This window comes from Lycorma delicatula, chromosome 6 (assembly GCF_047948215.1).
Source record: "Lycorma delicatula isolate Av1 chromosome 6, ASM4794821v1, whole genome shotgun sequence".
NCBI lineage: Eukaryota > Metazoa > Arthropoda > Insecta > Hemiptera > Fulgoridae > Lycorma > Lycorma delicatula.
The window spans coordinates 4,276,783-4,290,056 of record NC_134460.1 but is presented as its reverse complement, the minus strand read 5'-3'; the positions used below and the strand labels follow the sequence as shown (position 1 = coordinate 4,290,056).

Below are 13,274 nucleotides of genomic sequence, written 5' to 3'. Positions count from 1 at the left end.
GTTGGGCCCTTCTTAAATTCTGAATAAGTGTTCGATTTCTGTCCAACCTATGCACCCAAACGGACGCAGCACAAGAGGCCATACTTTCGAAGAAACCTCGGTACAGCATGTACAAATGACGGTCCGACAGCTCGTAATCCTTCCGAATAATCCCCCCAGCCCCAACTACTATGGGAAGATCTTTGTGTAACTTTATACAGGATCTGGAGAGACGATCTGGATGCCTCTCCGTTTTTAAGGGCAACGGGTACCCGGGTGCTCACCAACCTTATTAATTTAACCAATATCTGTTTCAGTTCCGTCTGGCAGCTGATGAGATGTGTGTCTGCAGGGAGGTCTAGTCAAATGAACCCCTGATATTTGACTGCCCTGCTCTTGGGGGAGCCAGAGACCGGACCTCCGTGGAACTTAGAGGTCAAGGGGAAAATTGGCCACTCTAAAGCGGCGAGTCGATGTGGCGAAAGCCGCATTGTCGGACTTTGTGGGAGTTCCTTGATGCGATTGCTTTATTCAACCGAAATCAATAGTTTACCTAAGGGTAAAGACTCTTATTACACTGCTGTGTGAAGCTAACCTAGAGATATATATGGCTGACCACCAGCCGGTTAAGGCTCCAAGGCCTTTAATATAGTGGACAGGTACTTGCTGGCATTCAGCGACCTAGGCGTGGCAGCGAAGTGCTGTCAAAACGATATAAATTTTAATTTATGAATGTAATATATATTTTTAGTAGTTGACGAGGTGCGCCTAACCATTTTAGCAAATACATGACAAGTGAGCGGTTGGGACATAAGCCGCTGGTGTATGGCACTGCGCTTAGTCCGCTCACGCTGTTAGGTAAGCCCTAGGATATATTTAGAACACCGGTCGCTAAACCGTTCGAGTCTCAGTTGCCGTTTGTGACACGGACATTTGGTCTTATGCTTTCGGGTGACCGAATGGGGTGGTGGAGGGAGAAGTGAGTTTGGGACAAAACAAATTACCGGTAAGATACTCCTACCTTACTAACGCTTATTGAGCAATCATAGAAAAAGAAATTGTAAATAGATTACAGGGATCCCCTCTTCTATTAGAACATCCTTTACACAAAGGATGAAGTTATTCCAAAATCCCAAAGGAAGTCTGTGCATTTTTACTCGTTATAGCAGTAAAATTTTACTAATTAATTACTTAGCCGTGACCATCTGTAATGTATGTTACAGAATAATTTGATTTATTCAGTCGTCCGAGAACAGATTCAGAGTTCTAAAAGATGATCCTCGATTGAGTAATATCATCTCTAAAAATGCATAAATTTGGTATATTTCAGTCAACCGATAAATAATGGATTAAATTGCATTCAAGGATTGTACAAATTGGCACGGTACGAGATCGTATTTTCGTTAATGTACGGCACCAGATAATATCAGCAAATAGCACGTTAACTGTTGATCGTCAATATTCTGCGGGATATTTTGTCAGTAAACACATCCGAAAATACAGAATTTATAATAGATTTTATTTTTATATCTTAAATTCTGGGATATTAAAATGTGGAGAAATACGAATTTCGATGAATGAATAGGAGGGGTGCTTTCTGTACAAGAAAAAATAGGCTTTTTTTCTTTCTATTACCTAACACACTGTATTACCGGGGAGAAGTAATAAAATTGACGTTAAAAAGTTCTTAAAAATTTATAATTCGTATTATTTAGATAAATTATTTTAGTTTTTAAAATCGTTTAATAATTCCGCTTAAAATACGTGTATTCATTTTCTACAAGTAATTCGTTATGAAAAAAACAATTATTTGTGACAGACGTGTTAATTAATCATAAATAACAAATTGTCATAAACTAATGTAGGCCTAATCGCAAGTAAAAAGTGGAAATGTTTGCGATAATAGAATCGTAGAATAGGCTTGAATAAAAAATATTTAAATAAGAATTTCCAGAAAGGTCAAAAATTAATTTCAATTTAATTGCGAAGTATTATGCAATAAAGATTGACAATAATTATCTTAAATTATACGCGTGTATAAAATATATTAAGTATTCAACGCATTACTCATTATGCAAAGAATTGAATCCGTATTAATGAACTGTTTGTATAACATCATTGTTTGTCAGAGTATAAAGAGAGATATAGTACGAGTTTTCAGTTGTACATAATATAATAAAGCGCCAGTCACTAAACACTACACATTACACGATGTACCCTCTGCTCTTAATGCTGATTTTGCACACTTGCGCGTAAGTATCTTACTTACATTTTCATATAATTAACATTTTTGTGAACCTTAATTTTTTTTTAAATTTACATAAGTAAGTTTCAAAAAAATATTAAATTTGAACATTTTATTTACTATAAGAGATAAAATAAAACTCAGCTGCATCCGTTAATAACGACTCTAAATAAATTTTAAAAAAATAAATAAAAATCTAATGAGGTCTACGTACTACTTTGCTCGTAACATACGAGACAGAATGCAAGTATTATTAGCAAAAAAAAACAGGATTGACTTTTTTTTTAATAATAATTATATTTCCCTACATTCCAGAGAACCTTAGCTTACACGAAAAAGTAGTCTCTCGATATTACTTCTCTGTATTCCTTTTCTTGTTTTTATCAACAGGCAAAGAATTTCGTCTTCGCATTTGTCTTCTTTTTTTTTGAAACAGGAAATGTTTTTGTATACCTAATCGTACTTCACATTAAACAAAATACATTTTAACGAAAAATAAAAAAGTAACTTATAAAAGTTAATATAATATTAAGCGATTAAAACTTAGTCATTTCTTTTTTAAATCTTAATTTTTCGAATTTGACATCAAACTAAACATTAATACATCATCGGTAGTAATTTTGTATGCCCGCACCTTCCAAAAAAGATTAAAGGGCATACTTTATTATTTTATTAACTTAATTTTACTTTGACTGGTCTTTATTTAAAGTAAGATAATTTATAATTATTTTATTTAAATAATTTTAAAACGTTAAATTAAAAAACTAGATTATAAAACAACTAATACTGGAGTCGAGCTTTACCAAATTACGTCAACAAACTATCATAAAATAAGTAAATAAATCCTTAAATACATAATAAATCCTTATTATTTACTTATCCTATTATTTTACTACCGAAATAAAGGAATATTTCTGTATTATATTATTATTTTAAAAGAGTAGACTTCTCCTTTAAAGTAATATATATAAAAAAAATATTTTTCTTTCTGTTATAAATAAAAAATTTACAAATCGAAATAAGATTATTTTATTTACTTTTATTATTTACTACATCTATCTTAAATACCTCTTTTTCAGCACATTTTCATTTAAAAAAAAGTCTAACTTTACCGGGTACGCCGGTCAAGTTATGCGAATCATTTTTTCCATATCGTAATAAATTTTAACGTTATTGATTTAAAATAAAGCTTTTTTAATTCCGCATCGAATTACTTGTTTGATCATATTTGAACGTTTTAATTAAAAAATTTTAAAACCACAATGCTCAACAAAATAAGCGAAGACCAAAATTTTTAATATTAGTATATTACCGCGATTTCTAAAAATGTAATAATCGGTAATATTAGTAATAATTAATCATTAATTAATTAATAAAATCACTAATTATTAAATATTACCGATTAATTAATAATTGGTAATATTTAATCGTGGTAATTTTAGTATATTACCACGATTAAAAGTTTGAAATTAAGGAAACGATTTTTTTTCATTTTGGGGGCTTCCACGCTCAAGAGGGGTTCGGGTAAAATTAATTTTGAGAAAATGATCCCTAATCGGTGAAAATAAATTTATTAAGTAAGTTTTTAGCGTTATTTAAAAAGATACAAAGATTCAGCCAGAATTCTAAATAAATAAAGTTTTAATTTTTTTGGAAGGATGTGAAATTTTTTTCCAGAAATACTAGAGTAAGGTCTATAAAAGATTTTTAATTTTACATTTTAAATGCGACAGATAACTTGCAAGATGGATTTAAATTTACGATAAATTTTAAAAAGGTTTTTAAAAATTAAAAAAATAGTTTTTGTTACCGCAGACCATCGGAGTGTGACGGGCATACAATTTTTACATCGGTTTGAAAGCCAAGGTTTTTATTACGAAAAGGATTTTATCAAAGTGTCTCGGTAAAAATTTGAAATATCTTTTCGGCCTTCCCCATTTTCAAATTTTTGTACAAATTTAACGTATTTTTTCCCGCCGGAGGTAGTACCTGTCCGTAGACAGGTACTACCTCCGGCGTTAGAAGAAAATCGGTCGGCGTGATCGAGGGTTGTAAGACCAAATACATGTTGACATACGTACGTACATGCACGCACTCGTCCGTCTGACAAAAATGATTTTTTGGACTTCGGAGCATCGGAATAAAACATTTTTTGCAAATTTTTTACGATTACAAATCTATATAATTGTTGAAATTAAAAAAAAAATCATTACAGCAAAAACTTAAAAAACATCAATTGTTTTTGATTTCTTTTTGATCGATCTAAATATTTTACCGTTATAGATACAGCTACTATAGCAACAATACGTGTATATCGCTACAGCCGGGAGACAAGACAATGATTCTCTCTTTTCAATAAAAAAAAGAATCTCTCTCTGTCTCTCTCTCACTCTCTCGCTCTGTCTCTCTCTCTTTCTCTCTGTCTGTCTGTCTCTCTCTCTCTCTCTCTCCCTCTGTCTCTCTCTCTCTCTCTCTTTCTAGCTCTCTCTCTCTCTCTCTCTCTCTGTCTCTCTGTCTCTCTATCTCTGTCTCTCCGTCACTGTCTCACTCCCTCTGTCTCTCTTTCTCTCTCTGTCTCTCTCTCTCTCTGTCTCTGTCTCACTCTCTCTCTGTCTCTGTCTCTCTGTCTCACTTTCCATTCATAATTTAGATATAATATATTATAAAAAAATAATGAAATAGTAATATTATATACTTTTCATTTTAATTAAAGAAGAAATAAAATTAATAGCATTAAACAGAATTAAATTAAGTTACTAGTTTTAATCGTGCGAGTTCATCAGCATCAGTAAGATCAAACAACTTAATAAAGTAGAGTTAGAGATCATTGTTCTACCAGCTAATTTAATTAAATTTTTATCAAAAAGTATTATAATTAGTATTATTAGTATTACAATTTAGTTGTGTTTCTACCCTTAATCCCCAAAAAAGTTAAAAACAAGAAATAAATAAATAAATTAATAAATTCCAAAAAATATGAATGTATATAAACAATATTAATAAAGATTAAATAAATCGATGAAAATCTGGTACCGAAACGAAAAATAATTGTTCCATCTGTTCTTTTTAATTTTAGTAGATTATAAAACTGGTACATTGAATAAATGATCGATCTACATTTAAAATACAATGACTCTTTTTCGTGTAGAATTGTGTTTCTATTTCAAGAAAGTTTTATTAAACTGAAACAAACTTATTTTAGTTATTTTTATGTAATAAAAGTTTCTAATTCAAGAATTAACAGGTTAAAGGTTGCTGAACTATACGATAAAAAAAAAATGTGTACAACAAAAGCTGAATGACGCTGTCATATGAACATCTTTTCATTCTTTTTTTCTTTTTTAAAAAAAAGAAAATAATATTGGGTGAAACCAGAAGAGAAATTTTCAGGTCACTCACCGTACTAAAATAAAATGAATCCCCACATTTTTATTAAAAAATTAATGAAAGAAAAGATGTAATTTCTGTTTATAACTTACGATATCATTCATTCGTTTCGTCGTACAAAAATACTATGTTATAATTAATAATAGAAATCATATATTCTTAAATTGTTTTCTATTTTTATATAAATATTTTATAGAATTTTTACAAATATATGGATTCATATCCAATACACATTAAATACATTTGTAATTATAAAAACTCTTGGCCGATTATAAAAATCTACTGACTTTCCATTACTTCTAATCTTTCCATTTCCCGAATAGTAAAAAAGCAGATTCCTTAAGAAATTAATCCACCATTATTCGCAAAGCAGATTTATAGAAAGGTAGAGCTTAATAAATGTTAGTTAGATCAACAATCTCTAACCGGTTAAAAAAAGACATATATATATATATATACAGAGCGTTCGGAAGTCGCTGTGCAGTATGCTGTAGAATTATATGAGCATTTTGCTCTATCAGTGTTACGTTACGAACCTGAGGGTTCGTTGGGTGTTGCCAATAAACCAAGACGTCAGATGTCGATTCGGCGATTGAACGCGCTTCGATTCGTTTATCGGGATTAATAATTGCGAGAAACGTAACGGTTCTTTCGGTAGAGGAACGTATTTTTATCGTCGAACACATCTTTCGTGACGGTAAAAAGTATACTGATTTAGTGAAGCACAAGTTTTCTGAAACGTTTCCGAACACTTCCGTTCGGAAACGTATTTTAATTCACAAAAATATACGACTGTGGTCGACACTAACCTCCGTGAATTACATGAACAACATTTACACGAAGCGAAAATGGTGTTTGGAACGGTGCGAGTAGAACTCGCATTGTGGGTCCAATCTTTTTTGAAAATACAGATAAGTGATCATTACTGTGACGTTTTAACAAAAGTGGAAGTCAATCACGGTCGGTTACTACAAGATGGCGCTACAGCGCACACGGCTTACATACAGATCAATGACTTTTTTTTTGAACGATGTGTTTTGTGCACGAATCATTTCGAGGGGTATATGGCCTACAAAATCGCTCGATCTGACACCTTTCTATGGGGGGGGGGGGGTCACAGTGAAACAAGGAGTGTATAGCAACAGACCACGCACGATTGATTAACTAAAAACCGCAATAACGACATACGTACGAGATATTCCATTACATCAGCCGGTTAAAGTGTTTGAAACCGAATTACGAAACGTGTGCAGTAATGTACTGATGTCGGAGGAGGTCATTTTTAACACCTTTTATAAACTATTTCAGTTGTAATATCTATTTCTGTAAAATAATGAAAAAGAAACACAAAATAATAATTAAAAAAGTTTCATCATTACACTTCTATAATTCCAGTGCACAGCAACTTTCAGAACGCTCTGTATAACAGCTTTTTTTCTATCTGTATTTTCGAATCGGTTGAAGGGTAAAGTTTTTCATATTTTTCTTTACAATGTAATAAAAAAATATAAACAGTTTTCCCGGATTTGAATCGAAACCCCTTAATAAGGGTTTATAATACGATTTAAACCTTAGTAATAAGATGTTTAAATATATATTTAGAATAAAACTTTTTTTTTAATTAAAAATTGGTTCTAGTTATTTTTCTGATAGCATTTACAGATACCAAAAAAATTTAAAAAAGAAGAAAAAAAGTTTAAAAAGCAAAATAAAAAAAAAAAACAATTGAAAAAAATAGACAATGCAGTAGAAACAAGATGATGAAAAAAAATCATCTTTTTAAACCATGTGAATTTTTGTCTAATAAACCTTCTTCCTCTTATTCTAGAAGAAAATAAATGGTTATAGGTTGAACTGAAAACTTTATTTTTTGAAAACGGTTAAAAAGTAACAAAAAACGTAAAAAATAAAATTTTTGTTTTATTTTTATATAACAAAAATTTTCTTTTTCACGTCTTGTTTTTGTTTTCTTTTTTCATGTCTTTTTCTTTTTTCTTTTTCACTTCATTATTACGATTTTGCAAATGCGGTCTTTTTTAAATTCTTATTTTATTTTTATAATACTTACTAAATTTATTTGACCGTATGATATTCAGTAATTATATTAATACAAAAACGAATAAATAAAAGGGATTTGAGGTAATAATTTTCAGTTATATTCTTATTTTTTATTACAAAATTTGAATTTTTAAAAATTTCTATTTTGAGCCTCCTGTTATAAAGTTGCAATAGATTATTTGATCAAGGGCATTGTTTTTCCGAGTTTCAATCTTATGTGACATTATGAAGACGTTTTTCCTAATAATACTGAAGACAGACGACAGACGAATTAACTATGCGGTGTGTAATGCGAAATAACAATGTGAGACTTTTCAGTTACCTATAAAGTATTCTCCTCAAAAATAAATTGTTATAAATGTCTCAAAACAAGAAAAAATACTTTAAAAATTATGTTTAAAAAAAATATACGTAAGATATATTTTTATAGTAATAATTTATGAAGATTTTTCACATTTAAACTGTCGTAAATAAAAATATTACGTTGTTGAAAAAATAAATAAATAAATAAAATAATTCTAATAAGAGCATAACAGATAGGACATAATGGATAAAATAAGCATAACAGATGGATTCTAATAAGAGTATAACACTATACTTTTTAAAGACTAGTCTACAAAAAAATAAAAATTACATCCATTATAATTACATAGTACTGTAATTTATCGTTATAATAATATTACAAGAAGGTAAGTTATGCGTGCATAAGCTTTTTTGTACTGGGAGAAGGTTAATTGTGACCAAATATAACAAAAGTTTTCATCGAGATAAAATAAATTTTTGTATTCACTGATAGAGCAAAAAGGCTTGTGAAAATTAATTAAATGATAATAACAGTTGACGCAACTATGTTATAACGCTTAAATAACCCTATATAACGAATGACGAGGGGGTTCTATGACGTCACCCGAAGGTATACATCTGAAAGGTTTGTCTAAAGGTTGAAATTATTATATACTTATTATTTAATTAAATAACTAATAAAAAAAATAAAGTTTTGTATAATTAAACCTGTTAATTCTGATTTATTATTTTCAGGGCATTGCCGCCATTGTTTGAAGGACCGTTTATGTAAGTTCGATAATAATATTTTACTTAATGTTATTTGAATCTAGGATTGTATGTATCATACTGTTCGTTGGCGGTCGGTTACAATTGATCTGAGACTACAAGACTACATTTCATTAACATTCGTACATATCATTCTCTGAAGTAATACCTTACGGTGGTTGCGGAGGCTAAACAGAAAAAGATAAAGGATTGTATTATCGGATTAAATATATCGAATGCGTAAAGAGAAATGTTTCATTATTACTCGATTATCTTTACCCTACAACGATACTTAATACTTCTTCGATAACTATCGAGGTACTTAGGTGATATTTTTATTTGTTTGTGCGCCGGTAGCTCCAGAAACGTTGTACCGATTTCAATGAAATAAAAATCAAACGATTTATTTTAATCGCGCAGACGACTGTAGATACATTACGACCTGAAAAATATAAAATGACGGACATCAGACGTAATTTTCTTAAAACTGAAAAAAAGAATTTGTTTGGAAATTAATCGAGTACGGGATATCAAATAAAACTGCTTGAAAATGAACTAATTAATTAGAAATAATCGTGGTAGTATTTAAAAAAATTCGAAACATCTTTTCAATAAAGCGGTCGGCGTAAAAAAATAATACGAATGGATAATTTAATTCGAATCACTGAAAATCTTTTAAAGAATTCGTTTCGATCTTTATTGGAAAAAAGCAATCGAAAAGGACAATACGTTATAAATTAAATTAATAAAAAGGTTTGAGAAGTTAAAAATTTCGACGCCATCATATCTAAGTAACATGAAATCAGAAAGGGCTTCTAAGCGTAAAAATGCTACGCTATTAAAATCCTTTACCTTCTAGTTACAAAAAAAAAAAAAACTAAAAAAATGGACTCGTTTTTCATTCATGATTAAAGTTTAACTACAGACTGTCTGGTAGTCAGGCGGGAAGGTGGACCAGAGGAAGAGCCGGTTTAATGAAATCTCCCTGTTTAATTAAATCTTTGCCAAAATTAACTTTATCGTCTTCTTAATTAAATTTTTTGATTAGTTATGTTGTCCCTAATTAAGGTTTAAACTTGACCGGCCCGTTGGTACTCCTGCCTAAGACTTGTCCGATATAACCGCAGTGGTTTTTTATACGAAGTACTTCATTATTAGGAAGAGAAGTTATTAAAATTGCAAAAAGTTACTAAAATTGTCTGTTGATAAACAATAATTTACTTAATGGAGAATGCGATTAAAATAAACACAAGAAAATGCATTGAAAATTGCCGTATTTAGTAAAGAGAATAAAATTTTAAAATTTCATTATTATTATAAATTATTCATTCAATCATATTTTTCAACAGCAGAAAATTACAGTATTAATATGCTACGAGTAAATTATTCATATGCAAATTTTAACTGAAATGATTAAAAACACGATTAATATTGTAAATATAAAATTATATTTTTGTAAAGATAATATCTTTTATAAATAGTAAACAGAATAGGCAACTTAATAAAATGTTAAAACAATATTTTTTTTCCGGAGGGAGTTGGAAATGCATTTATGCGCAGAGTGTCGGACTCCCACTGATGGTATTTCCAATCACCATCGGCAGAACACCGACTAAAATAACCCCCTTTCTACCAGGACTCGAACCGGAACCGTTTAACACATTACTTCCGGCCGAATTCTCCTATACTAGCCTGAGAAGGCTGGTACCTAATTTTCAGGACTGTCCAGGTTACCCTTCTTGGTCCTGAGCATGCTGCCGACGAATCGGGCTACACTCTCCCAGCTGCTCAGGTTACAGAGCATCATCGCAACCACGTTGTGGGGGCTCAGTGCTCCGAGATTCACCTCTAGTGTCTCTCATTACCACACAACGAGCACATTTAAAAAGGTGTGCTCAGCGTCGTCCCGTACATCGGGACGATACGGGTAGTCGGGAGACGGCGCTTTCCCAATGACATGGAGGTAAGCGCAGAAGTACCCGTGACCCGTTAAAAATTGGGTCATGTAGTAATCCACCTATCCATGCCGCCGCACCGTCCACGGTCTGACCAGAGGGATAAGCTTTGCGGTCCATCGTCTTCGTGGTCCCAGTTCTCTTGCCATGCGAGAAACGTGCGACTGCGTTCCTTTTTGGCAATGGTCTCCCGGTCTTCGCCTGCCTGTCGTCTCCCTAGGTTGCCTGGCTCTCCCTTACCAAAATAGCGATGGGTATGACGCCGGAAACCACCAGTACTTCAGGCTCGGAAACCGTCCGATACGCGGAAGCGACTCGCAAGGGTGCGGTGCGTTGCACCTGCGCGTGCCGCTTCCGGTTTCTTTCAACTCTTAATGCCTGGACCCACACTTCCGCCCCGTATTACAGGACGGAATGCACCGTGGACATCAGAAATCGCCGTCTGCTGGCCTTCGGTCCGTCGACATTTCCATGTCTGGCTGACATCAGTTATAGCTTCCACAGCTTTCTCGGCGGCTTTCCGAAGCTGCTCAGCAAAGCTGAGTTTCCGGTCAATCATCATACAGAGGTACGTTGCGGCCGGCTTGGTCTCGACAACCTCCACTCCGATCGGCAGGGAGGGGAAGGTATTGATACGCTTATTCGTTAGTACCATGATCTCCGTTTTTCTGTGGGCTAGATACTTTCAAAAGTATCTGGGTGTTATCCTTGATGAGAGGCTTCTCTTCAAGGAGCACCTGCAGTATGTGGCGTAGAAGGCAGTTGATGCTTTTTTCGGCGTCCGTAGAGTGGTCCATCCCGATTGGGGGTTGAATTTCCGTACCATGCGGATTATTTACAAAGGTGTTTGCGAGGCCATTACGTTGTACGCTGCGCCCGTCTGGGCTCATCGTTTGCGGTACCAATGTTATAGGGACATTCTATTACGAGCCCAGCGTCTTCTTTTATTAGCGGTTGTCGGCGGTTACAGGACTGTCTCGCGAGAGGCAGTAACTGTGATCCAGGGCATCAAACCTGTGGATATTTCGGCTACGGAACGTAGCCAGCGGTATGATGCAAAGAAGGGAGGCCTTCTCACTTCTGAGCGTATGCGTGAGATCGAAGACCAAGGTTTTGACTCTCGGCAAGATAGGTGGAACACTTCTTTAACAGGTCGTTATACGCATGGTATATTCCCCAATGTTAGAGAGTTGCGAGCGGTTAGCTGGGTATCGGCACACGACACAGTTCCTTTCTGGACATGGTGCCTTTAGGGATAAATTGGCTAGGTTTAGGTTGGTTGATTCCGGCTTCTATCCGGACTGTAGGGTCGATGACACCGTGGACCATGTCCTTCACATATGTCCCCGGTACGAAGCTGAGCGTACCAGAGTTACTAGGGAACTCGAGAGAGTAAACTCTGTTTTGGATCTACGAGTCAACTGTAGGATTCGTAGAGAGTGGACAATAGTTGCTGGCTTCCTTCGCTTCCTCGCCCTGAGCAGGACCGCCGAAGGGATTTAGTAGGTGATAGGGTCCTGGGTGGCTAGGGATCGCCTGGGGAGTTGACTGGCCGAAGGTAGGCGCGTGCCTCGGTTAGAATAATTGGTGTTATTTTGGTGGAGTAAAGCTGTCGGCGGAGTTGCGGCCGCTGCCAACGGGCATGGTTATTCTTGTCCCGGGGGGTGCGGTCGCGCTTCGACGAGGGAATTTTGTGAGCTAACGATGGAGGTATGAAGCGGCGTTTCGGCGGCGGTAACGAAAGATGGTTAATGTCACGAGGGACTCCGCGATGGAGCTGTCCGGGAGTAGGCGTTTATTCTCCTCTCCCGGGCGGACCGGAGCGGAGTCAGATAGAAACTCACTTTGAGTAATAAGCGGGGTTCTTAAGGGAACTAGGTCTAAATTTCGCTGTGTTAAACTTTAGTAGGTAAGTTTGTTATAGAGGCTGTTAGTACGGATCTGAGACATTCAGTAATTGGCTCTTTTAATAGTTAGGACTAGGCGCGGGGTCTTCATTCCGCGGTTAGGCGGAATGAAGACCCCGCGCCTAGTTCCTGTGGGCGGCGTGGTAGCTGCAGGTGTCCGTTGTCTTCTTTCTGAAGGCATAAACACGTAAAACTATCTCGGGGTGAACTTTACCGATGCAGATGTCCCTCGGGGCATCTGCATCGGTGGCATTTCTGCGGGGCTGGACTGAAAGCTGTGGTGCGCAATCAATTTGAGGGCGAGAAGATATCCTCCGTTAAAGCCACTACTGGCTAGGAACGGAGGGGGTGGTGTAGCGACCGGACACGCTACGAGATGGGATCTTCTCCCCTCGGGGGGGAATCGAGATGTGGGCTAGAGACGACCCATAGTCGTCCAGCCAGGCACTTAGTCTGTGCATGGCTCGGCTGAGCCTCAGTTGGACGCGCTCCACGCCGCAGTCTGCAACAAGTAGGGCAACATCGTTAGCACACCCAACCGAGACAGATTCCTCAGGCATCTCCAGCCTGCGTTCCGGCGTTCCAAAGGTCGGGGACTAGAATCGACCCCTGCGCCGCCCCTGACGTGATCGCAGTCCTACGCCAGCCTGCCGCGTAGATGAGACCGCTGTTCCTCAGGTATGCGTCCACCAT

General features: G+C 35.4%; 1 protein-coding gene across 1 annotated transcript in view; it reads left to right on the top strand.

Annotated features, from left to right (window-relative positions):
• Nucleotides 1-2,084: 2,084 nt before the first annotated feature.
• The window catches only part of LOC142325999 (uncharacterized), a 42,820-nt gene continuing 31,630 nt past the window's right edge, over nt 2,085-13,274 (top strand). The window contains exons 1-2 of the mRNA XM_075368046.1: nt 2,085-2,231; nt 8,708-8,740. Of these exons, the coding sequence (XP_075224161.1) occupies nt 2,191-2,231; nt 8,708-8,740 (74 nt within the window). The 5' untranslated portion in view covers nt 2,085-2,190. The remainder of the gene's footprint in view (nt 2,232-8,707; nt 8,741-13,274) is intronic.